Source organism: Dama dama, chromosome 2 (assembly GCF_033118175.1).
Source record: "Dama dama isolate Ldn47 chromosome 2, ASM3311817v1, whole genome shotgun sequence".
In the NCBI taxonomy this organism is placed as follows: domain Eukaryota; kingdom Metazoa; phylum Chordata; class Mammalia; order Artiodactyla; family Cervidae; genus Dama; species Dama dama.
The window spans coordinates 26,325,314-26,353,138 of NC_083682.1; the positions used below are offsets into that span (position 1 = coordinate 26,325,314).

The following is a 27,825-nucleotide window of genomic DNA, read 5'->3' on the forward strand; positions in this document are numbered from 1 at the left end:
TGACAAGTTTCTGTTAGAATCTCTGGGGTCCTTTGAAAGCTACAACTGACTTTAAGTAGATAAATTGCTAGCCTGGAAGGTGGCGTTGCTCATTCTTTTGCTCTAAAGTCCATCCTGGGTTGTTTGTATGCTTGTTACAGGTGGTGGTGTATGTTTAGTTTTTTAGTTGAAGTATAGTTGATTTACAATATCATGTTAGTTTCAGGTGTACGGCAAAGTGATTGAGTTATATTTGTATATTTTTAAGATTACTTTCCATTATAGATTAAGATATTACAGTTCCCTGTGTTTTACAGTAAATCCTTGTGGCTTATCTATTTCATGTGCAATAGTTTGTATTGGTTAATCCCTCCCCTCTTTCCCTAACTTATCTCTCCCTTCTTTCCCCTTTGATAACTATAATTTTTTGTATATTTAATTTGTTGATGTTATGAAAAGTTTGACTTGAGTTTTATGCTTCATTTTCACAAGCAAACTGAAATAAATGATGCAGACAATTTGGGGCAGAAATTATCTAGATGGGGACTGCAATGATAAAAACGTTCCATGTCTACAGTGTCTTATGTTGTTGTCACCAGCCACATGTGACTGTTGAGCACTTGAAATATAGCTCATGCAACTGAGGTATCAAATTTTAAATTTTATTTATTTTAAACTTATATATAAATATCCAGGTAGCACTATTATCTGTGGTATCATGGCTGCTGCTTTTAAGGTCTGATCACTGAGAGGACCCAAGAGCCATGAAAGGGTCTGGAAGAAGCAAAACACATAAGTAGTAGCAACAGCAAGTAGCAATCTAGTGCCCAGATCTTGGCTCCTAAATGCCATTCTCTATAAAACAGAACCAGAACCCTTTTGAGAAATGACTGATTCAAGAGCTGGATGAGAAAAATATAAGATGACCCTGAAACATCTTATTGAATCCAAAAGCAAAGATGTGTTCAAAGACTAATGGAGACATGATGAAAAAAACACAGATTTCTGGTTTTGGTCAGAATGGAATAAGCATAATGCACCCTATTGCTTTCTCTGACTGCAACTAAAAATTGTGGGTAGAACGTCTAAAGAAACTGTCAGAGGACTCTGGGAGGCGGGTCAGAGCAGGAGGACTGGGAAGGGAACCCAGTCCTTGAGGGACAGCCCAGCTGTGGATCTCCTATGTTGCTGCTCTTTGTCCCTCCTGAACAGTCTGTCTCAGACTCTAGGGCACCCTGAAACCTACAAGTGGATACAGACATGAAAGGTTTTGAGGAAAGCCCATGCTTTCAAGGACCTGTAGGAGAGAATCCTGTGGGACAGAAGTCTTTTAATGTTCCCTGGCTTACTCCAGGAGAGCGACCAAGGAAAGAGCAGACCTCTCTCCCAACCTGTGTGCCAGCAGCAGCAATGAAAGTGGCCCCAGGAGGGTGAAGCTCTTGGGATTCTCCCCACCCCCTACCAGGTGAGTTCCAGCAAAGAAGGGACATCCTTTTCCCCACATTTGTGTGGTGGAGGTGGCTGCTTCAGGATTGAGCCCTTGTGAGTTTCTGACAAACACCAAGTGCAACCCAGTGACATTATCGAGATACTCTTTTTGGTTGGCCAGCCATTCAAGATGGTTGTATTTGCCTGAGTTGGAAAACATGAATCCTTTATCAATTCTTTAGGTCGTACAAACAAAGGAAGGGGACAGGACTTTCCTGGTGGTCCAGTGGTTAGGAATCCACCTGCCATGCGAAGGGTATGGGTTTGATCTCTGGTTCAGGAGGAATCCACAACTACAAAATCCATACACTTAGAGACTACTCTGCAACAAGAGAAGCTACTGCAGTGAAAAGCCCGTGCGCCGCAACCAGAGTAGACCCTGTTCTCTACAACTAGAGAAAGCCCACACTGAACAACGAAGACCCAGAGCAACCAAAAATCAAAGAGTAAAAATAAATTTAAAAAAAGGAAGGAGATGGAATACAGAATAGAAAATAATATTGGGATGCGGGTATAACCATAGAACAGGGAAGCCTGACCTGCTCTATTCTTTCTCCCTGCTGTGTACTCTCTATGTGGCTCTGTCATAGAGGGCCATTGACTGAGATTCAGCCTGGAGGTAAGAAAATATCAACTGTTTCCTACCTGAGGCTTTTATTTTGCTTAGAAGAGGCTGAAGTGTCACCTACTGATGAGAGTGGGAATTTGTTAAAGTGGAAAGACTATTGCTAAGAGACAGAAACCACAATGGTGATGTGTACATTGAAGGATCACAGACAAGATCTCTGACTTTGGACCTGAGTTCATGATCACAGAATACTAACGGGAGCAGCCAACTGCAATTTTAAGTGTTGTTATTGCCAGAGAGGTCAGAAGCTTGCAGAATAACGTCTTGAAATCAATCAGCTTTTTTTTTTTTTAGTTGGAGGAAAATTGCTTTACAGTGTTGTGTTGGTTTCTGCCACACAACAATGCAAATCAGTCATAATTTTATATACGTCTGTGTGTGTGTGTATTCCCTTGTCAATCAGCTTTTTTGGTCAATACCTAGATGTCAGAATTCAAACTTATAGGAGAGAATGGCTTAACAGTAGAGACTTCAGAATAGGAATTCCACTAGAATATACCTCCCTGAAGTGGCCATGGAGACAAAGGACAATCAGATTTCTGCCACTTGCAACTTAAAAAGCCTTTACTAATAGAAACAGAACTTTGGTTCTCTTTTTCCCTTGCAAGTTGTCTCAGCTTGTCTTGTTTTCTCTCATAGATTCCCAGTCCCAATATCCCTCCTTGGGTCATCCTTCCAGTTTCATCCCAGCCTTCAGAGTAGAAGGGGAAACGGTGTTCTCTTTGAACCCAACTGACATCTTGATGTTCCAATCATGACCTGGCACCTTTTTCCCACCTCAAGAAATACCCTAGCTTTGATGAACATCATCACTGCTGACTGTAGTTTCCATCTTATGTATAAAATGAGAGTTTGAACTAGATGAGTTTTCAAGTTTTTTCCAGATTCCTCTAGGGCATGGGACTCAGGCATCTCATTAACTAAAGTGCACCCGATTTAAGGAGCCATGGCATATGAATGGGTCCCTCTAATTTCCTGGCACAAAGCCTTGCTTGTAGTAGGTTTCTTAGGACTATTCCATTGATTATTAATCTGGGGCAAAGCCCACACAGCTAAAGCTTTCTCCATATAGGTTCATTTTGTCTTACTGTTCTTGCCTTGGGCTGTTGTGGTCTTCTGATAGAGGTCTTAAATTAACAAACTCATTTCACGTCTAGAACTAAGACAACCCTTCCTGTTCTCCCCATTCCAAATGAGGACAATTTCATCCCAATCACTCCAAGATCCCTCGCCTCCAAAAGCTCAGATACCAATTAGCCTCCACTGGAGATTAATCAACAATACAATAATGACAGATAAAAAGACGAATTCTGTGGCCAAGAGAATCACTTTAATTAATTTAATCCCAGCTGAAAGATCAGCTGTATTCAGGCCTGCACACCAGCAGGGTCCATTTATCCCAGTCTGTCCCTTCCTTGAAAACCAGGGTGTGCTTGGGAGCCGGCACTTAAAAAACAATGAGAAACAGATTGTACTGTCAGGCTTCATTAAAGGTCATCATTAGTATTCCAATTTGAAGACAGTCGCTCCAGCTCAACCTTTTACCAGTTCTTCCCCTGGCGCATTTGGGAAGTTTGGTTCAGCTGCGAAATGGAAAAATTCTCTCTGGGCTCCCAGTGTCGAGATGGGTATCATTTGATGCCTGTCGGCTGTGCAGCTTAGAGGGCAAATCCTCTGGGGAAGGGATGGTCTGGGACTCAATTTGACAATCAGGTCATGTGCAGCGGCTTATAAAACAGACATTTCAAGGAATGGAACTTTCTAGGACTCAGCCATAGCAATCAAAAATAGAATAGCTTCATCTTCTCCAGGAGTCTATTTCCACTGTTCTCTTGCAAAAAAAAAAAAAAATGCTGAAAGACGTTTTTGAATGGAACCAGAGAGAGTGACAAATAGGAATCACCACCAAAGTAGAAAATTGCTCTGGGTCTAAGGCTCCAGAGAAGGTCAGGAGATGTGCCTGGTAGACCTTTAAAGGCGATGACCCTCAGAGCACAATCTCAGCTGGCTTAGGGGAGCCAGTTTTCAGACTGCTCACTTCACACAAATTGTGAAATTTTAATTTTCTTTCCCTACAAACTGCCAGTTGTTGTTTTTTTGGTGTTTTTTTTTTTTTTTTGATTGGAGGATAATTGCTTTACAATGTTGTGTTGGTTTCTGCCATACAACAGCATGAATCAGCTCTAAGTATATAACTCATCCTCTCCCTCTTAAATCTCCCTCCCACCTCCCACCCTATAAACTGCCAGTTTTTAATTGCTTTCACTCTGCTGAAGCAGTTTTTATCTGTAGGTGATTGTGTGCACAGAGGTAACATTTTATTTTTTTTTTCTTTTTTTTTAACCTTTTTTCCTAGTAAGTAGAGCAACAGCCTATCCTGCTGTTTGGGGAATGAGGTCATCTGTACCAGGTCCTGCTTGTCACCTTTCTTTGACGTACTCCTCTCAGAGCTTTTCAGTCCCTTACTTGATTGTTATTTTTTTCACCTTTTCCACATGCTTTTCTCACACCTCATTTGGTGCCAGTCCATGCTGTTCCTTTCTAAAACTAGTGTCTCTTTCGCACTAGATTCTAATCTCCAAATGAATGAGTCCCCAGAATCAACCTCTATCCTTTACTCCCTTCCCCTCCCTTCCCTCTCTCTCCTCCCTCCCTCTCTCTCTCTCCATCCTCTCTTTTTTCAAATTGGCAAACAACCTCTAGGAGAGATAAAGTTTAAAGAAATAAGTAGAAGAGTCTACATCAGTCAGTCTTGTCAGCATCCACCCGATATCTGGACTGGGACTGGAGTGGTCTCACCGGGGATGTTTTAACAAAATCAGAGGGCAAGCTAATTTTTAAGTAACTGTGCTTGTAAATGAGTCAAATGGAGCCTAAATCTGCTTTGCAGCAGTTGTTGCTGTTTCTCTTGGTGTGTTTTCAGAAGCGGTAACATTTTGAATGGCCCATTATTAACACTAAGGATGAAATCTTTTTTTTTTTTTTTTCTACTTTTTATTTATTTTTTTTCCATTTATTTTTATTAGTTGGAGGCTAATTACTTTACATTATTGTAGTGGTTTTTGTCATACATTGACATGAATCAGCCATGGATTCATTCGAATCAGTTCTAATGAGATGGATGAAACTGGAGCCCATTATACAGAGTGAAGTAAGCCAGAAAGATAAAGACCAATACAGTATACTAACGCATATATATGGAATTTAAAAAGATGGTAACGATAACCCTATATGCAAAACAGAAAAAGAGACACAGATGTACTGAACAGACTTTTGGACTCTGTGGAAGAAGGCGAGGGTGGGATGTTCTGAGAGAACAGCATTGAAACAAGTATACTATCAAGGATGAAACAGATCACCAGCCCAGGTTGGATGCATGAGACAAGTGCTTGGGCCTGGTGCACTGGGAAGACCCAGAGGGATGGGATGGGGAGGGAGGCAGGAGGGGGGATCGGGATGGGGAACACATGTAAATCCATGGCTGATTCATGTCAATGTATGGCAAAAACCACTACAATATTGTAAAGTAATTAGCCTCCAACTAATAAAAATAAATGAAAAAAAAAAACATGCCAAGAGAAAAAAACAATAAATAAATAAATAAAATAATCAATTAAAAAACAAAAAAAACAGATTGGAGTTTTTTAGGGTTCTCTGAAAACTCCCAAGTTCTTATTTTAGATCTCACTGAAGATAAGTATGAATCTCAGACATAAATATTATAAGGACGTTCACCCATCCCTACCTATTGGATCTTTCCTGAACTGTAGAGGTTTTGCTTGCTCAGTAGAGCCCCTGCATTTCATATAAATGGGAAGAATATGAATTTGGAACTTCTTTTGGCTCCTTCTTGGTATTCACTGGTGGTGCTGTCTGACCACCCATATCATCTACTTTTGACACCCAGGGAGGTGTTTTCCAGAAGCAGGCTCAGTTTTCCTTGGAAAATGCTTTAGTGCAGAGATCTCTGCAATGGGCATTTATCATTATTTGGCTATCCAGCATCTAGTAGAATTCCTTTTTTTAAAAAAATGACTTTATTGGGACTTCCTTGGAGGTCCTGTGATTAAGTCTTTGTGCTTCCACTGCAGGGGCCACAGGTTCAATTCCTGGTTGGGAAACTGATCCTAACACATGGCATGCAGCCAAAAAAAAAAAAAATTCCTGAACTGACTACAAATGGAAACACAACATATCAACTTTTAAAAATTACATGGGAAAAGTAACAAAACTTAAAAAAAAAAGACTGTTTAGATATAATTGATATACAGAAAAAGCACATGTTTAATGTATACAGTTTGATGACTTTGGATATGAGCATATACCCATGATGCTATCCCCATAATCAAGGTAATAAGCATATTCTTAACTTTTAAAATTCCCTTGTGTCCCCTCGTCCTTTTCTGTGGTGAGAATGTTTAATGCGAGATGTGCATTCCTTGTAGTATTTATGCCAAAATTAAAGTTGGTTTTCTGTTAATTGTAACTGAATGCACCCCAACTGATATAAAACTATTTTCATTTCAGACATCATATGATTGGATAGTCATCACCACCCCATGAAGAAGGTTTTAGTTTTATTCCTATTTTATGGATGATGACATCAGCTTAAAAAGCTGGAATCTTTGCTTAATTTAAAGCAGTTAGAGTCAGATGCATGGAGGTGGAACTTAGCAAGGCAGAGGGACCCTCTGTTAAGGAAAATTAAAAATTTGTCCCTATTCTTACTGGATTCATGTTTTACCACCTTCTTTAAGTCTTTTCTGAAAATTGGACCCACACTGATATTCATTAGGTAAACAGATTCAGTGCTACAGACATAAAATTTAATTATTTTTAAATAGTTTGTTTCAATATTTCTTATATTTTCTCCAGCTGTACTGGAGAGGAGAGTTCTCCAGTACCACCCAAAACACTGGGTTGGTCAAATTCCCAGGTGGTGCTAGTGGTAAAGAAGCAACCTGCCAATGCAGGAGACGCAAGAGACGCTGGTTCGATCCCTGGGTTGGGAAGATACCTGGAAGACAGCATGGCAACCCACTCCAGTAGTCTCATCTGGAGAATCCCATGGACAGAGGAGCTTAGTGGGCTATAGTCCATAGGGTTACAAGGAGCTGAACATGACCAAAACAACTTCACACACACACACACACACACACACACACACACACACTTTGCAATATCTTAAGGAAAAACCCAAACAAACTTTTTGGATAACCCAATACATAGATCCTGGACAATGAGTGATGTTTTCCCAAAGAAAAGTTAAGAATGGGGAAAAAGAAAGAAAATAAATGCTGAGTGGGCACAAATCCTTTGTATGAATGGCACAGATTTACATTCTGATGGATGGTAGTCCCACAGCTCAGTTGGGCATACATCTGTATATTTATTTTATAGTTTTAAGATATTTAAGTTTAATATGATCTAATTAATTCATGATCTTTCATGATCTTTCATTCTTTCCTTTTTGTTGCCACCTCTCCAATGCCTGAGATTACTGCCGTGATGAAAGTCATATTATATATTTGGTTTGTAATATATAGAAGAGCTTAGAGAACTGTAAAGCAACAATGCAAATAGCAGATACTTTTCTTGCTACTTTGCTTGTCACAATGGAGATACTAGCTAGTATGTTAGGATCGTGTGATTCTCTTAATAGTCAAGTTCCTCGGTAACTAGATTGATTCATAAAGGATAAACTTTATGGGCTTCCCTGGTGGCTTGGTGGTAAAGAATCTTCCTGCCAATGCAGGAGACACAAGTTTGACCCATGATCTAGGAAGGTCCCTTGGAGAAGGAAATGGCAAGCTATTCCAGTATTCTTGCTTGGAAAATCCCCATGGACAGAGAGCCTGGTGGGCTACAATCCATGAGGTTGCAAAGAGTCGGACATGGCTTAGCAACTGAACAATCCTACCTTAAGGGTTCCAAGAAAAAACTCTTCAGCCCACCTCTTATTAGACAATCTAGCCCCAGGCTTTTCTGAAACAGATGACTCACTGGCTTTTTTGTAACATCTTAATGTGTATGATGACTTACAGTTCGTAAACTGTTTGAGAAGAGTCTGAGCGCAATAGATGCTGAAATTTTGTAGATTTTGAGCCTGGGGTCAGACCCCTAAGAGAGTGGTATATCTAGTGTAGCCTGAGAACTAACATAACCAAGATCCCTAATAGCATAGCTATTTAACATCTAAACCCTAAATCTTTATTTCTTTCTGAACTTCCTAAATATCATAAGGCATAAGATAAAATCTGCAGTTTTATAATTATTTCATGTTTTTATATGTCTTAGCTTATTTGATCCTTCCAACCTCCTTTGAGACAGGTAAGGATTATTAGCTTTACAGATGTGGAAAGTGAACCCCAGAAAGGATAAAGGACTTGCCGAAGATCAAATAGGGAGTGTCAGGTTCAGGTTTTTTGATTCCAAGTCCAATACTCTTTCTACAACAGGATGGCATATACATTTGGAAATTTATGGGGACCACAACAAAAATATCAGTTTCACTTTAGACTCTAGGAAAGGACGTAGACATCTGTCTTAGGAAGCACTTAGAATCAATTAGTAAGATAGGAATAGAATCTTCATCCTTGGAGAGTTTTACAAGTCAGAAGAATCTCCAGCCTAATCCAAACAGAGGCTACAGGAAAAGCTAAATGACTTAAAGGCTCCTTCAACTCTTAAATTCTAGAATCCATATTTCAAGGGCTGATCATCATTCCAAGAGTTTTGATTACACAGTTAAGAATAACTTACCCGTATTAAAGCATCTGTTTCTGACAACTGGCAGGTTTTACTAACAATCAAGTCCACTTTTGAACCATGACTACAGAAGGAACAAATGTTCTCAGGCAGTCCATCTTATCTTGGAAAAAGAGAGTAATACCAACCAAATGAATTCATGCTGGCTCTGTAGAAAGTGTGTGATCCCCTCCAAGCAATTTCAAGGGAAAAGGCCATCCAATTTTAAACTGAGGAATTTGGTTTGCAGATGAAGTCATTCATCTTGTGGCCACTAACCAGAGTTATCCAATTGATAACCGTGCCTCTCTTTGAATTCGAGTAGGTTTGATTTAAATCACTAGTTTTCCTACAAAGAGCACAGTTTTGTTTTTTGTTGTATAATCCTATGTAACAGTCCTTGCAAGTTAGATAGTTATAGCATGCATTTCATTGCAAAACACAATACATTTAAGACAGTAATTTTGATATCCCATTTTTGTAGCATATTAGAAAACAGAAGGATGATCTTTTAACAAGCAGAGCTAATTGTAGCAGATGTTTTGAAGTTACTGGAGAAGGTGGTGAATCATCTTCAAAGTGGCTATATAAGGGTTATTTTTTGTTGTGTTTGCAATAGTGAAACTATTACCAGAATACATTATCTTTGAATACATACTTGTATTTTGGATGTTTTTTCTTAATCAGCATATGTAATAATTTTAACACAGCAAGCACATGTTTATTTTAAAATGTAATTACTGTGTTTTCATTTAATTTCACTTCTTTAAATATAGCTAGATTGGTACCAAAAAGAATATGAAGCAAAATGTTAACTGCTCAGTCATTCAGTGGTGTCCAAATCTCTGTGACCCCATGGACTATAGCCCGCCAGGCTCCTCCTCTGTCTATGGACTTTACCAGGCGAGAATACTAGAGTGGGTTGCCATTTCCTACTCCAGGGGACTTCCTGACCCAGGGATTGAACCTGCATCTCTAGCATCTCCTGCACTGGCCGGCAGATTCTTTACTACTGAGCCACCTGGGAAACTCCATAAAACAGAATTCTGTCTTTTAATTTAGAAGGTTTTTAAATACATATACATAGGTTATTTCAGATCAACAAAAGAAATTTAAAATATTATCAGCTCACTTCACTCTTCTTTTTGTTTATATACAACTTGAAAGTAAACCTGAGTCTTTCCACTTTTCAATTCCCAAATGAATTCCTTTTTTTTTGTTTGTTTGTTTTTGAGTTCACTTTCATTTATAAAAATAACTTTTCCAGGAGCTATTCAGGCTAGTTCAGCCTCCATGTTCAAAAAGGTACACATATTTCACTGAGAAAGAAATAGTAACCAAATGTAAAAGTAACAATTTAAGGAAAATCCAGGTTGAATGGACATGAATAATTTCCAGCTAAGGTGTTTTCTGGGCTTCCTGGTGGCCTAGTGGTAAAGAATCTGCTTTCTAATGCAGGAGACGTAAGTTCCATCCCTGAGTCAGGAAGATCCCCTGGAGTAGGAAATGGCAACCCACTCTAGTATTCTTGCCTGGAAAGTTCCGTGAACAGAGGAGCCTGGTGGGCTACAGTTCATGGGGTCGCAAAGAGTTGGACATGACTGAGCAACTGAATACACATATACAGGTGTTTTCTATATTTTATATATACCATCTCACTGATTACTGTCTGGAGTATTTATTCAGTCTTTCAGTCCAACTGTACTTTCTGAAATTTTTAAAAAATTTGTATTGCAGTAGAGTTGATTTACAGTGTTGTGTTTAAGTGTACACAAAGTGAATCAGTTATACATATACACATATACTCTCTTTTTAAAGGTTCTTTTCCCATAATAGTCCATCACAGAGTATGGAGTATAGTTCCTTGTGCTATATAGCATGTTCTTACTAGTTATCTATTTTATATATAGTAGTGGGTGGGGGGGGGGGAGCCTGGTGGGCTGCCATTTATGGGGTTGCACAGAGTCAGACACGACTGAAGTGACTTAGCAGCAGCAGCGGTGTGTATATGTCAATCCCAATCTCCCGATTTATCCCTCCCCTGCATTATCCTTTGGTAACCAGGTTTGTTTTCTATATCTGTGACTCTACTTCTATTTTGTAAATGAGTCCATCTGTACTCCTTTTTCAGATTCTATGTATAAGCGACAGTGTATGATATTTGTCTTTCTATTTCTGATTTACTTTGCTCAGTATCACAATCTCGAGGTTCATCCATGTTGCTGCAAATGACATTCTTTTGTTCTTTTTAATGGCAGAGTAATATTCCACATGAATTCTTGATTGAAACTGGATTCATCCAGGTCAGCAGTGATGGTAGAAACCTTTCTGAACTGCTATTAAATGTCAGATTCTCATGCAATAGTCTCGAGTGAACCAGGGAGCTTCTATGACTCCTTTGCTTCCTTGGTGCTTTTTTCTCTATACTCTTACCAGTCAATATTTATTTGCTGAGTGATTTAACCATAGCCCAGTGATTTATCATGACTGACATTATGTGCGGAATAACCGCTGGATGCCCAGGTGAATTCTTCTCATCAATGAAGGCTTAATAGTCTTATTGACTGGACAAATAAGCACTATTGTCATTATCATGACTATTGTTATCAAATCAGGTTTTGGGACTTGGCAAGAAAAACTGGATTATAGATTCTTGGTTTGATGGGTTCTACTCAGAAACTTTTCCTTAACATCATCTTAACACACAGTAGGACATTTTTATCTGCTGTGGCTCTGTTAGAACTCTGATTTCTATATTTGAATGAGTTATACTGATCTCTATCATCACTAGATGGTTTTTTAGTGTGAGAATGAATGTGGAAGGACTAAACTAATTACAATTTTCACCCGCGATGAGGACAAAAGTGAACTGTCGGCTGTTATAATCAGATTGTGTGTTACTTGACTTGTTCAGAAATAGTAGGTACTATGAAAATAATGTTTGGCAATAACAAGAGTTACCAGTTATGCAGCAGCTTTTAGGTCCCAGGCGCTTCCCATACACTGTCTTAGATAATCTTCCCAAGACTACTGTGTTCCCAAGATATCCATTTTACAAAATGCTTGTACCCTTCCCCATTCTCCCAGCCTCCCAGGCCCTGATAAACACCTGTTTACTCTCTGTTTCTATGAGTGCGACTTTTTTCCTTTGCTTAATGCCATGTTTAGATGCAACTCAGTGTACATTTCAAGCAGTCGATGCTGAGATATTTAGCACTGCACTGCCCTCTTGTGCTTTTGACCATATTTACAGCATCAAGGCGATTAAAATCTCACTGCCTTCTTTGCACCCAATCGTCCCTCTTCCACTTCAACAGTTGAGTTTGCCCGCTTGTTTTAAATTTAAATGAAGGTTTATGAAGGCTCTTGGCAGAGAATGGTGTCTTTGTCCACACTGGAATCCTGAACGCTTCCTCCCCTGCACTCAAGATTTTCTCCTCTTCATTGCTCTCTCTTAATACTAAATTGTATAAAAGAGGTAAAAAGACCCCAAAGCGGCCAGTTTCCAAGAGCTCAAATGTTCGAAAGAGAAATTGCAATATCTATTGAGCTGCAAAGTTGTGTGTGTTCTGGTATTTCATTTTTATAATTAGCCATTATGAATTCCCAGTTATAATTAATCGATGTTAGATCTCCTGAGAAGGAACACATTTGACAAATGATCAAACCAATGCAAAACCTAATTCAGGGCATCCTTAAAATGACTTTAAACAGAAAGAAAAAAACTCTGAGAAATTCTTTAAACTGATAAAAATGCTGACATGTAAAAAGACTCCCAAAGTAAACCAAAATAACCATTAAAAATAAATAAATAACCGAGAAACTTGCTTTCTTCAAACTATTATTTTGACCTAACTGTCCTCTGAGCCAGGTTGATTTCAACCAAACTGCTTTCTTCCAAATCATGTTTTGAGAACTTGTTTCTAATTTGTCTTTGGCCAAATCCCATGCTACCCATACAAGCCAATCAATATAAGGAATTCAGTCATCAAAATGAGGGGTTTTTTTTAACCTCTTTTACCTAGAAATGTATGAATTCAATTTGTCTTCCCTTATATATCCTGCTTGATTTTTTAGTGTTTTCATAATCATGTAATTTAATCCTCACAAAAAGTTAGGAGATTATTTCTGTTTTACACTGGAGGAAATGAAGTTTCAGTGAGGCTAAAGGATTTGTCTGTCCAAGGCCACATGGTTCGCTAGTGATAAAGTTAGAGACCCCAGATCTTTTAGGTTCTATGTGTGCATGCTCAGTTGCATCCAACTCTTTGAGACCCTATGGACTGTAGCCCGCCAGGCTCCTCTGTCCATGGGATTCTCCAGGCAGAATACTGGAGTGAGCTCTCATGCCCTTTCCAGGGGATCTTCCCAACCCAGTGATCAAACCTGAGTTTGAGCCTCTTAAGTCTCCTGCATTGTCAGGTGGGTTCTTTACCACTGAGCCACCAGGGAAGCTCCTTCAGCCTGTATACTGGGGCCAATTCCATCACAATAGTGGCTAGAATGTAGAACCTGCCTTGCCCTTAGGGATGGAGCCTAGAACAGAGTTTAGGAACTTTTACACTCAGTTTCAATGTACTAACCAGGTGTTCACAGAATTTTGCTGTGGAATCTGAGGAAACTGAGTTTGTTTTTAGGGTAGAGTTGATATATCTATCAGTCAGTTTCTGTGTGTGTATGTGTGTTTAGCTTCTACGATATGACAATATAGAAAAACACACAAGGATTCTTTTTTTTTTTTTTTAACCCTATTTTATTGCTTTGGATTTTTTTTTTATTATTATTATTATTTTTTTTCCAGTGGGTTTTGTCATACATTGATATGAATCAGCCATGGATTTACATGTATTCCCCATCCCGATCCCCCCTCCTACCTCCCTCTCCACCCGATTCCTCTGGGTCTTCCCAGTGCACCAGGCCGGAGCACTTGTCTCATGCATCCCACCTGGGCTGGTGATCTGTTTCACCATAGATAGTATACATGCTGTTCTTTTGAAATATCCCACCCTCACATTCTCCCACAAAGTTCAAAAGTCTGTTCTGTATTTCTGTGTCTCTTTTTCTGTTTTGCATATAGGGTTATCGTTATCACCTTTCTAAATTCCATATACATGTGTCAGTATGCTGTAATGTTCTTTATCTTTCTGGCTTACTTCACTCTGTATAATGGGCTCCAGCTTCATCCATCTCATTAGGACTGGTTCGAATGAATTCTTTTTAATGGCTGAGTAATATTCCATTGTGTATATGTACCACAGCTTCCTTATCCATTCATCTGCTGATGGGCATCTAGGTTGCTTCCATGTCCTGGCTATTATAAACAGTGCTGCGATGAACATTGGGGTGCACGTGTCTCTTTCAGATCTGGTTTCCTCAGTGTGTATGCCCAGAAGTGGGATTGCTGGGTCATATGGCAGTTCTGTTTCCAGTTTTTTAAGAAATCTCCACACTGTTTTCCATAGCGGCTGTACTAGTTTGCATTCCCACCAACAGTGTAAGAGGGTTCCCTTTTCTCCACACCCTCTCCAGCATTTATTGCTTGTAGACTTTTGGATAGCAGCCATCCTGACTGGCATGTAATGGTACCTCATTGTGGTTTTGATTTGCATTTCTCTAATAATGAGTGATGTTGAGCATCTTTTCATGTGTTTGTTAGCCATCTGTATGTCTTCTTTGGAGAAATGTCTGTTTAGTTCTTTGGCCCATTTTTTGATTGGGTCATTTATTTTTCTGGAATTGAGCTGCAGGAGTTGCTTGTATATTTTTGAGATTAATCCTTTGTCTGTTCCTTCATTTGCTATTATTTTCTCCCAATCTGAGGGCTGTCTTTTCACCTTACTTATAGTTTCCTTTGTAGTGCAAAAGCTTTTAAGTTTCATTATGTCCCATTTGTTTAGTTTTGCTTTTATTTCCAATATTCTGGGAGGTGGGTCATAGAGGATCTTGCTGTGATTTATGTCGGAGAGTGTTTTGCCTATGTTCTCCTCTAGGAGTTTTATAGTTTCTGGTCTTACATTTAGATCTTTAATCCATTTTGAGTTTATTTTTGTGTATGGTGTTAGAAAGTGTTCTAGTTTCATTCTTTTACAAGTGGTTGACCAGTTTTCCCAGCACCACTTGTTAAAGAGGTTGTCTTTTTTCCATTGTATATCCTTGCCTCCTTTGTCAAAGATAAGGTGTCCATAGGTTCGTGGATTTATCTCTGGGCTTTCTATTCTGTTCCATTGATCTATATTTCTGTCTTTGTGCCAGTACCATACTGTCTTGATGACTGTGGCTTTGTAGTAGAGTCTGAAGTCAGGCAGGTTGATTCCTCCAGTTCCATTCTTCTTTCTCAAGATTACTTTGGCTATTCGAGGTTTTTTGTATTTCCATACAAATTGTGAAATTATTTGTTCTAGTTCTCTGAAAAATACTGTTGGTAGCTTGATAGGGATTGCATTGAATCTATAGACTGCTTTGGGTAGAATAGCCATTTTGACAATATTGATTCTCCAATCCATGAACACGGTATGTTTCTCCATCTGTTTGTGTCCTCTGTGATTTCTTTCATCAGTGTTTTATAGTTTTCTATGTATAGGTCCTTTGTTTCTTTAGGTAGATATACTCCTAAGTATTTTATTCTTTTTGTTGCAATGGTGAATGGTATTGTTTCCTTAATTTCTCTTTCTGTTTTTTCATTGTTAGTATATAGGAATGCAAGGGATTTCTGACACACAAGGATTCTTGACCAGTGGGGTTGCAAAGAGTTGGACAGGACTGAGCGACTGAACTGAACTGAACCAAGTATGTAATGTTCTCAAGCATTCTGCTCTCCAAGTTGTTCAATATGATCAAGGAAAGCCAACCCACATTTGTTTGTTCATTCATTCAGGAAACATTTATTTAGTGTCTATACTATGTCAGGTACCATCCTAGGTATTGGGGATACAACAGTGAGCAAAATAAAGTCCCACTTCATAGACTGTTCATTCTAGCAAGACAGTAAGTAGTATATAGCACAGTAGGTATTTGAGGGATAAATTAGATGGCTTTTCCTAGTGACCATGGCCAATACTCAGGAAAAGGAGAAGTCAGAGAAGGTTCAAGGAAGTATGTCGCTGTTACATGGAACCACAAATGATTGAGGTCATACTTTTTAAAGTGTGTTATACCAAAGGATATTTGTGTCATTTGGGGGAATATCAGTTTTATATTTTAAGACTAGAAATGGATTCAGATCTTGATTCCTCTCTTTATTAGTTGTATGATCTGAGATGTGTTACTCTGGTCTTTACTCTGTTTTCTCATCTATAAAATGGAAATAATATTAGTACCTGTCATATCTCTACCTCATAGAGCTACTATGAAAACTAAAAGGATAGATAATATATGGAAAATTTAGCACAGTAACTAACACAAATCAAGAAACTAAATATAACTGCTGTGTCAGGCAGGATATTTTCTGTTGCTGGTGATAGAAACAAAAAAGAAGTTACTGGTCCACATAGTTATATCAAACAATGCCTTTGGACCCATCATTCTGTCTATAATTTCATTTGTGTTCCCAAGAACAAGTAAAATCTGAATAAGAATTCATAAACATTGAGCTCTTAAATATGACACATTTCCAAGCACTTTGCATGGATTGTATCATTTAATCTTCACAAGACTCAATGAGGTAGATGATATAATCATCTCATTTTACAAGTGAGGAAACTGGGATACAGGGAGGTTAATAGCTGGAAAGAGGAAAAACTGTTTTACTCTAGAGCTTAACCATTACACAGAATCCTTCTGAAGAAATTAATAGGTGAAGAGGATAGAGTTTCAAATAAGAGAAAGTAAAGTATTATAGATAATTTTGAGTTCTCATGTGACTAATAAGTTCAATGAAAAATTGTGGGCTCATTTATCTTGGTACCCACAGCATCTAACCAGCATGCACACAGAAAGCAACTAATAAATATTTCACAACTGAACTGATTCAGTATTAGCAATCTTCTTTACTCTCTGCTTTCTCCAACAATGCTTAAGTATTTTAGCTTTGCATTTGCTAACTACCCACCTTGCTCAAAAGTATTAGCTAATAAACTTATGCATACAGTTATTTCATTTTAAAAAACTCAAAAAGAACTAATAGTAAGCACCCCTATATTGAGATCAGAAAGGACTTTCTAACACTGACATGGATCCCTGGACAACAAAAATTTCCACCTTCTCTGGCGCCCTCTTGTGCTTTATGACGGAAACTAATACAGAGTGCTGATGCTTCCAGGTGTTGAGAAGTGAAACTGAATCTGAAAAAATTCAACACACACACTCTTAGAGATTAAACTGTTTTCCGCCCATCTCTTCATGTTACACTAATCAGTGCTTGTGTCAGGAATTGTAAAATATTGTGTAACCTGGTTTCCCTCGTCCCAGTAGGCTGTAATTTACCTAATCAGTTTGAAAATTTCCTCCAGCTCTTATTCCTAGAGATTCATACAACCTGTAAAATGTGTGCTTTTTGGAAGCATGTGTGACTTGTGTTATCTGGTAGGACTGCCGTCTCTCTCTCTCTCATCCTCGGGTCAAGGCTCTGATTTCCTTAAAAAAATGTAAAGCTGCAGGAAGTTGTCTTTGGAAGAGGGCAGTACATCTACTTTTCCTTGACTTAAAGGGCGCCTTGAGGCAGTGCTGCTTGTTCATCAAAGTCTTGCTGAGTTTTCACTGGTTCCCTGGTACCACTTTTCAAGTCCCCCTGCATCATTGTACTGTGAGCACTGGAAAGGAATACAGGCTCAGGAGGTAACAATGCAAGTGATAGATTCTACATTGCCTTAAACCAGGTGTCCTGCCCCAGCAGCTGGCCAAACAGGCTCAGAGGTTTCAGATTATTAAACTTGAGCTGGAACCTGCATTATATTTCCATGAATAATGATGATATTAAAATTATTAATAAAAATGACTGAATTTTATTTAGTGCTTAATAGTTAAGCAATAAACACTAAATACATTGCTGAGTGCTTTTCAGGCAGCATCTTGCTTAATTTTCACAAGTCTCCTAGGGAGTAAGTAGTGCTATAATTGTCCTTCACAGATAAGAAAACTGAGAGGTTAGATACTTTGAGAGACACCATAGCTTTGAGAGAATCTGTCTGCTGTAATTGTCTGAGCCACAAGACTACAGTTCCAGTGCTGGCTCTACCACTTTCTAACTGTGTGACTTTTGGTCATTTGCCTAACCTCTCTGTGCCTCAGTTTCCTTATCTATAATGACTCCTGCTTCAGAAGCATATTGCAGGTATTAAATGAGCTAATGGTCCATATCGTTAAGTGCTGTAAAAGTACTTTTACAAAAAGAAGTGAAGCCCAGGTTGGTTCAGACCACTATATAGTCTAAGATGAATATTATGCTTTTTCTCCTAATGGATATTGTTATGAAATGGATCCTAGGAAGTGTCTAACCAAGGTTAATTTCTTCTTTGTGCAGCACAATCATCTAAGAATCTTTAAAAACTACTGATCCTGATTCAATAGGTCTAGTGCAAAGCCCAAGCATCTTTATTTTTCTGAAGCTTTAAGAGATGTCCATCCATAGCCAGAACTACAAGTCACTGCCGTAGTACTTAGATGTTGACAAAGATCTTTTCCATAAGATAATATTTATTCAGGGGTTACTATATGCTATATACTGAGTGCTTTATTTGGATCATCTCATTTTAATCCTCCAACAAAAGCTTCATGAGTTAGCTAACTACTGTCATCCGCACTTTACAGATGAGAAAACCAAGGAATAGAAGGTAAGGAACTTGCCCAAGGTCACTTGCATAGCTGGTGGCAGAGTGGGGATTTTAAACCAGTAGACCAATACCATGGCCTGTACATTTAACTAGCAGCTTAGACTACCTTCCCACGTAGGGTCTAATTTGAACTTTGAATAAATCTTTCACATAAAAAAATAAAAACAAACTTGCACATAAGTCTGTGCAGTGAGCTGGTTTTGCCATTATTCACAGTTTATAACTGCAGAGACTAAAACTAAGGACTAAATCTATAACTGCAGGACTAAAACCAAATATACACAGCTAGTCAGTGTACAGGCTGAGGCTTACACCTGGGTCTTATAACTTGAAATCCTATTCACTTTCTCTATCATCACAGGGAACTTCAAATAAACCAAATTATTAGTTGCTCAGTCATGTCCGACTCTTTGAACAGTAGCCTGCCAGGCACCTCTGTCCATGGAATTCTCCAGGCAAGAATACTGGAGTAGGTTGCCCTTTCCTTCTCCCAAATAAACCAAGGTGGATAGTTCTTTTATAAGATCTTTCATATGCTTTACCTTCTCTTTCCTACAATGACTGCTTTAATCCATGCCATCACCCCCTCTGGCAAGAGCTTCAACCAAAAGCCCTTTTCTATCTTTATCTCTTTTCTGCACACTACTTCCAGTTTCTTCATCTGCTAAATGCAGAACTCATCAATCAACTCTTTAGATTAAAATTTGGCTAACATCTGTTTTGTCTGCCATTTGCAGTAGGTTGAATGGTGGCTCCAAAAATACACACACACACACACACACACACACACACACACACACACACACACACACACACACACACACACACACACACACCCTAGCCCCTGGGACCTGTACACACACACACACACACACACACCCTAGCCCCTGGGACCTGTACACACACACACACACACACACACACACACCCCCTAGCCCCTGGGACCTGTGAGCGTGACCTTATTGGGGGGCGGGGGGAGTCTTTTAAAATGCAGCTAAGGAGTGGCGCGCGCATGCGCTCTCGCGCACCCTTGCTCCCACAGTCCTCTTTGCGCAGCCGGTTTTGCATCCACCTCGTGGCAGAGCGGACGAGTGCAGTGACGCGCAGGAGCCCCGCGCCACCCAGTTGGCCACAACCGTTTCAGAGCTCGCGACTCTTAAAATGGCAGAGCAGCTTTCCCCGGGAAAGACGACGGACCAGGTGTGCACCTTTCTTTTCAGAAAGCCTGGACGAAAGGGGGGTGCAGGCCGCAGAAAACGCCGGATCTGCAACCAGGAGCCCGGCGGCGGAGCCGGCGCCGCCGGCGGCAGCAGCAGCAGCAGCGGTGACGAAGGCATCAGGGTGGTTCGTCCAGAAAAGAAGCGAGCGATCCACACTCCGATGATCCAGAAGACCCAGGGCGGTGGTAGACAGAAGGGGGCTTCCGGGGACCGGAGTAGCGAGGAGGAAGTGGAGGAGCCCGAGAGTCTCGGCGTGGTCTATAAGTCCACTCGCTCGGCGAGACCCGTGGGGCCAGAGGACATGGGGGCGACCGCTGTGTACGAGCTAGACACGGAGAAGGAGCGTGACGCACAAGCCATCTTTGAGCGCAGCCGGAAGATCCGGGAGGAGCTGAGGGGCAAGGAAGACGATAAGATCTACCGGGGAATGAATAATTATCAGAAATACATGGGGCCCAAAGACACGTCTGCGGGCAGTGATTCCTCCGGAATGGCGAGGAAGGGCCCCATCCGAGCTCCCGAGCATCTGCGTGCCACCGTGCGCTGGGATTACCAGCCCGACATTTGTAAGGACTACAAGGAGACCGGCTTTTGCGGCTTCGGAGACAGCTGCAAATTCCTCCATGACCGCTCAGATTACAAGCACGGGTGGCAGATCCAACGCGAGCTCGACGAGGGTCGCTATGGCGTCGACGAGGATGAAAACTATGAAGTGGCGAGCAATGAGGAGGAGCTACCATTCAAGTGTTTCATCTGTCGCCAGACCTTCCAAAGCCCTGTGGTCACCAAGTGCAGGCATTATTTCTGCGAGGGCTGTGCCCTTCAGCATTTCCGCACCACCCCGCGGTGCTACGTCTGTGACCAGCAGACCAGTGGCGTCTTCAATCCCGCGAAAGAATTGATCGCTAAACTGGAGAAGCGTCGAGCTGCAGAAGAGGGCGGTGCTTCCAATTTCCCAGAAGACCCCGATAAGGGTCCAATTCCCGTTACTTAATTTTCCGACTATTCTCAAATCTCGAAATGTTTTGTAGTTTTGGGGGAAAAAAACTACTGTAGCTAAGTTACAGATCTCTAAGTGAGATCATTTTGTATTTTTCTGGGTTGGCCCTAAATCCAGCCTTAACTATCCTTGTAAGGCAGAAGAGAAGGCCATGTGAAGACAGAGGCAAAGACTGGTGTCCCCAGCCATAAGCCAAGGGATCCCTGAAGCCACCAGAGGCTGGAAGAAGCAAAGAGCCTCTAGAAGGAAGATGACCCCACCAACACCTTGATTTCAGACTCCTAGCCTCCAGAACTGTGACAGGATACACTGGTGTTGTTATAAGCCACTCAGTGTTAATTTGTTGTGACAGCTGTGGGGACCTAATACACCATTTCTTTACCTCTTCTTGACTTTGAGGGTTCATGACATCTCTGGCTTCTCTGCTCATCTGGCTCTGTACCTCAAATAAACCCTCAGCCCTTCTGGGACTCCTTCACTGTCTACTGCGTGGGACCCTTGGGTCCTTTATGTGCTATCCCTCATGTTGCTTCTTTGTTGGAAAGAAGACATGCCATGGCAACAGAAGTCCCCCCTCAGAAGGGAACTGGCTTTGGGGTAATATGGGGAAGGAAATGAGCTCTGTAAGGACAGATGGTGTGTAAGCAGAGCACCATTTGCCCATGAGTTCCTTGCTATGTTTTCTCCTTTCTTAAAAAAAAAAAAAAAATTATTGTTTGTTTACTTTTGGCTGGATCTTCATTGATGCACATGGGCTATTCTCTAGTTGTGGGGGCTACTCTTCTCATTGTGGTGGTGTCTCTTGTTGCAGAGCATGGGCTCTAGGCGTGCTGGCTCAGTAGCTGTGGTGCATGGACTTAGTTACTTGTAGCATGTGGGGTCTTCTCGGACCGGGGATCGAAATGGTGTCCCCTGCGTTGGCAGGAGGATTCTTTACCACTAGACCATCAGGGAAACCTTCCCTCCCCCCACTTTTTAATCCCTCCCTGTATTGTTTCCATTAAAGAGCACATCTGAGGGTTACTACCTGTACAATTGATAACCTCATTTTTGGGTACCATCTGCAAAGAATGTTTGACAAGTTGACTCCTTCCTCTCCTTCTGGGCCACGTAAAACATGAAATCTATCATACAGAAGTTTTTCGTGAGTACCAGCTAAGTGTCAACGACAAATTGGCACTTACCAAGAGCATTGCCAATGAGTGAACAACAAAGGCATTTGCCATCTGTCTCTAAGGAGAGTGCACCCCATGCTGCTGTAGCTGTTGATCTTCAACAATCCCCGAGGAAGTTCAGGGTGGTGTGAGGCACCCTGCTCCAGGGAATCTGGTGGGACAGGTCTTTAGATAGTTGGATGTTTTTAGGAACAGATTTTTTTATCTCAATCCTTGCATCTCCTCATATCTAGAGAAGCACTAAATCCCTTCATGGTGACCTCAGATCCTCATGACTAACAAAAAGCCTTTTGTAAAATCAGTTCTTCATGGTATTGAACTCCCCCTTCATCAAAACCTTATATATTGACTTTCCCCCACTGCCGCTTTGGAGCAGTCCCTCAGAGCTATCTGAGATGCTGCCTCCCTGGCTGCAGTCCTCATTTTGCTCCAAAGAAAACTTACAACTCTCAAGCTGCACATCTTTTTTAGTCAACATAAGTATTAAACACTACTCCAAAAACCAGGACTGTGTCAGTGAGATAGATGTGGTGCCTGAACTCACAGGGTAGTCTTCCTGGGTTGATGAATACCATGCTTATCTACTTGGACTTGCCCAAGGTCACATAACTTCTAAGTGGCCAAGATTCAAATCTACTTCTGTCTGATTTCAAAGTTCACGCTTTCCACCACATCCGGCCTATCGATCAGTGTTCTGGCAGGAAAACAGAGAGTTGTTCAAATGGGACAGTGGAGGAGAATTTAATAAGAGAAGATTTATAAGAGGGTGGGGAGGAATAAGGAAAATCCAACAGGGAATGGTGCTGTGTCCCAGTGCTAACAATAGCTGGGTCTGAAGAGGTGTGGTGGGGAGGTGGTTACAGGAACTTGGAGAGGGTTGTCTGTAGCTGTGAGGGAGATCTGAATGATGGGAGTTGTACCTCTTGGTAGAGGACCAACCCCAGTGACCCTGTAGAGAAGGATATGGGGAAATAAAGGCCCTTATCTCACTCTCTCCCCCCTTTCAGATAACCAGTGCCTTCCATTGGCCAAATCCAACTAGAAACTAGAGGACAAGCCAGAATGTTACAGGCTTTAGACGTCAGCTATGAGGTCACAGAGAAGGGTGTAAAGGGTAGAAAGTGGATATGAGGGGACAAATGAGAAATGCCCAATACACCAGTATTTTTTTTTTTTTTTTAATACACCAGTATTTTACAAACTTTTCCCATTCAGGTATTACCTTCATGAATTCATCATATCCCATGTATCCTGTACACTCACCTATTCTTAATATTTTTTAAATGTCACTTTTAAATACCTTATTAAATGTATTAATAGGTCACAAAGAGTCAGACGTGACTCAGCAACTGAACAACAACAACTAATAAATGTATTACTAGTAATTCAGGTAATATGTGGCTACCTTAAACAGAAGAAAACCATTAAAAATATAATGAAAAATCATTGCCCCAAATTTAAAAAATAAAATTAATAACTATAAATGATTGTTTATCTTTTGAGGTCAGGTACCATCTGGCCCTGCCTGCTTATCCAGTGTCCTGTCCCCACCCCTGCTCCACGTGTTTACCCCTCCATTTCAGTCATGTTGATTTTTGGCCCTTCAAAACCAGCCATACTCTCACCCACCACAGTGCCATTACATAGGTTATTCTTTAGCATTGGTTAGTGAGAGAACACTCTTGAAAATGCTAGGGAACTGAATAATACAACACATACGGGACAATCAGCTACAAACAAGAAGAACTATGCTTTTCTGAAGACTATTCTAGAATTACACTGGTATCACTAAACATTGGTCATTGATCTGGGTGTCCAAGGTCTTGTCCTGACATCAAACTTTAATTCTATGGTCTTACATAAGATATTTAACAGAAACATGACTCAGTTTCTCCATCTTTATAAAATGAAACAAAAATTAGCATCGAAGCAGGAAACATGTGGGTACATATGCCATCACCTCTTCACTCCTACAACTCCCAAAAGGGAAAAAAAAATTACTGTCAAGAATGTGATAAATATACCAAATCAGCATCTAAATTGCTGAATGCAGTTCATGCCTATATTTGTTCTATGACAGGAATATAGCAAAATTTTCTTCTAAACACCTTCCTTTACCAAATCTAAATTCTTTATGCCCCACCAGATATCTTAATAGTGCTACATTTATTTATAGCTCTCCTTTGCAAAAAAAGTCATCCAGCATACATATTTATGAATAAATGGAATAATAAATGGGGAAGAAGTATGGCCACCTTGAATACGGTTTAAACCTATTCTTTCTTTTATAATAGTGAGCTCTACTTTCTAGCCACAGGAATCAGAGAAGAAACTAAAGGAATCCAAAATTGCTGCTTTCCTTGAGGTGGTACTCTCAGACATGAGAAGTTGACCTCATCTAGGCTTCATTCCTCTGTCTACACTGATGGTCAGGATGGTCTCCTTAGTTCTTCTCAGTCAGAACTAAGGAGATGCAGCTGACTAAGAAGGGACTTTTGCTTAGATTTGGCCTTTTCCACTGGACTTAAATCTCAAAGGATGCACTGGTATCTTGAGTAATCCACTTTCTTCATCCCTGCCGCCCGCTCTGTGTCCTGAATAAAACTGATCTGCACAGTCTAAGTTCCTTCTGACCAATTAGTACCAGCAGGAGATCAAGGGAGGGAGAAGAGGATTCCCTGGCCAGCTAGTGATTAGGACTACATACTTCCACTTCAGGGGGCATGGGTTCAATCCCTGGTCAGGGATCTAAGGTCCCACAAGCTGCACCAAAAAGGTGGAAGAGAGTGAGGTTGGGCTATTATTCCCTTAACTCCTTCTCTGTGCAGTTGCTCCAAACTCACTGTGTCCTATAAGACAGCCCTCTCTGGCTCAGTTTTGATGAACTGATCCCCTCTTCTCTTTTGCTCTTTGAAACATCATCTGTTTAGTACCCTTGCCTTCAATTACCCATTTTGAGTGTCATGTCTTTCCTACCTTGAACCTTGAACCTAAAACAGGGAGTGGTAGGCTGGACCTGCCCACAACCTTTGAGTTACCTTGTGAGGTCTGAGAGTCAGGCCGACATAAAGGAGAGAGGAGCCAAGGGAGGAAGAGGGATTGAGTCCTGGCCCCACTGGCTGACCGCCTGACTTCAGTGATGCCCAAGGCTTTCACACACAGAATTTTTTTTTTTTTAATGTAATTCAGTATATATCTTTTTCTTTGCCCAAAACATCTTGAGCTGATGTTTCAATAACTTGAAACAGAAGTCTTAATGAAGGTGTTACTAAAAATATAGCTCTAAAGTGAAGACATCTGGATCCTTGATGCTAAAGACTCTGCTGCTGCTAAGTCACATCAGTCGTGTCCAACTCTGTGTGACCCCATAGATGGTAGCCCAACAGGCTCCTCTGTCCCTGGGAATCTCCAGGCAAGAATACTGGAGTGGGTTGCCATTTCCTTCTCCAGTGCATGAAAGTGAAAAGTAAAAGTGAAGTTGCTCAGTAATCTCCCACTCTCAGCGACCCCATGGACTATAGCCTACCAGGCTCCTCCATCCATGGGATTCTCCAGGCAAGAGTACTGGAGTGGGTTGCCATTGCCTAAAGATCTGGCTAAAGATTCTAGATCTGGCTTAAATACAGAACTACCTTCTAGTTCCATTCTGCCTGAGGCCTGATCCTACAGCTGATTCTATTTTCAGATTTCTCTGAGATTCTGTCTCCCATATATACTATGTGGGTGTTACAATATTCATCGTCTTTACTCTAGTTAGCATGAGTGAGTCTCTGTTTCTTGGAGCAAGGTGAACATAATAAAACAGTTCCCATTTTACAGATAAGAATATGAAGGCCAAGATAAATGAAGAAACTTCATCTCAGTCAAAGATAAGGTCAAAAGTGGACTTGACAGGCAGGTCTTCTGGCCCAGGACCTTTTCATGCTACCCCAGCTTTCTTGTGTTTCCTTTGCCTCCCTCTTTTCCCTTCCTATTTGCTCTGAAATTTTGTGGCCCTGTTGCCTTAGAAGTCTAGGTTGTATCATTTTATCTAAGGGTATTGATGCTCGGCCAACTGTCAGAGAAGAAGAGCCATGGGCTTATCTTTTTCTGAGTTCCATCCCTTGTCAGTCCACTCATTTACATTTATCATGTGCTACCCTATGAAAATTTGGGAGATGTTGGATAATGTTAACTTGTACTTTTATTTAGCTCCCCAAGTATTAATAACTTACCATCTCAGGTTAGAGTACATTTGTCTTGTATCTGATTCATCCTGGAAAAGTCTATAGTACCTAGCACAGTATTTAGCTCACATTAGAGAATCAGTATCCAGTATCCAGTGCGTATCCATGAACATGATTGACTCAAAGCATCTTATATTAGGCAAAATGTTGATGAAGCTGCTGTGACACATTATAGTGGCTCCAACATGACAGAAGTTGACCTATCCCACAGCCCGAAAGTGGGCAAACAGTCCAGGGTAGGAGGCAGATAGCTCTGTTCTATGAATTGATCCAGGGACTCAGGGTCCAGGTTCTTACTCTGCCATTCTGCTTATGGTTAGAACTGGCTCACTCATACCACATTCGCATCTTGGCATAAGGAAAGGAAAAAAGGGAAAGGGAAGGGAAAGCAGGTAGCTTTCTTATTAAAATGTGATTTGAGTGTGCACATATCTCGGCTTGCAGCTAATTGGCTAAAACATTGTCACATGTTCAAACGGACTTGAAAGTGATGTTGGGAAATATAGAATATAAATGGTCAGCCACATGGCTTGATAAAACTCAGAGCTCTATTGTTAAAAGACAAGAAAGACCATGTAATATCCAGTGAAATGGCTAAAATTTTTAAAAAGTGGGTGGGAGAAATCCTTGGTCATTCCTACCCTAGGTATTTACCTAAGAGTAATGCAAACCTGTGTCTACAGAAAGACTAGTAGAAGAATGTTCATAGGAGTCTTAATCATAATAGCTGAAAACAGGAAACAGACCAAATGTTCACCAACAGAGTGTTTAAACATGTCATGGGCTATTCATCCAATGTACTGTTACTCAGCAACAAAGGAACAAAACTGCTGATACATGAAGCAACCAAGGTTGACTTACCCATTTAGCAGAGTAGGCACAGTGCCCAGGCCCATGGAAATGTTTCAATTTCTTTTAAAATCAGAAGGAAAAAATGAATTTTTAGGTTGATGAAAATGTTTTATTATATAATATGTATTTGTCATTATAGTAACAGTTATAGGAGATAAATGTTATTTTTTATGAAGGAAAGGGCTCATTGAAGTCCGTAGGATCCATGAACGTCATAACACAGGCCTACAAACAATAGAGATGAATCTTAAAAACATTATGCTGAGCAAAAGACTTGAGACACAAAAGGGTATGTGCTGTATGATTTTATTTAATGAAGTTCTATAACAGACAAAACTAACCAACTGATAGATTAGAAAATGGTCACCTTTGGGATGGGAGGCATTGAAGGCACTTTCTTGGGTGACAGAAATATTCTGTATCTTGTTTCTAGTGGTGGTTATGAAGATGAATACACAATTATCTAAAAGCATGGGACAGAACCTTTTCCATCCATGCATTTTATTGTATGTATCCATGCCGAAGAATTGATGCTTTTGAACTGTGGTGTTGGAGAAGACTCTTGAGAGTCCCTTGGACTGCAAGGAGATCAAACCAGTCCATCCTAAAGGAAATCAGTCCTGAATATTCATTGGAAGGACTGACGCTGAAGCTGAAACTCCAATACTTCGGCCACCTGATGCGAAGAACTGACTCAATGGGAAAGACTCTGAGGCTGGGAAAGATTAAGGCAGGAGGAGAAG

At 40.5% G+C, this 27,825-nt stretch overlaps 1 protein-coding gene across 1 annotated transcript; it reads left to right on the forward strand.

Annotated features, from left to right (window-relative positions):
* The first annotated feature begins 19,681 nt into the window (after window positions 1–19,681).
* On the forward strand, window positions 19,682–21,979 carry LOC133067251 (E3 ubiquitin-protein ligase RNF113A-like). The gene has a single exon (XM_061158410.1). The coding sequence runs from the start codon at window positions 19,771–19,773 to the stop codon at window positions 20,821–20,823; it is 1,053 nt and encodes a 350-aa protein (XP_061014393.1). The 5' UTR covers window positions 19,682–19,770; the 3' UTR covers window positions 20,824–21,979.
* The last annotated feature ends 5,846 nt before the right edge of the window (window positions 21,980–27,825 follow it).

What these genes read in the sequence shown, in the direction of transcription:
- LOC133067251 (XM_061158410.1), top strand. Translation starts at nt 19,771, where the DNA reads ATGGCAGAGCAGCTTTCCCCGGGAAAGACGACGGACCAGGTGTGCACC.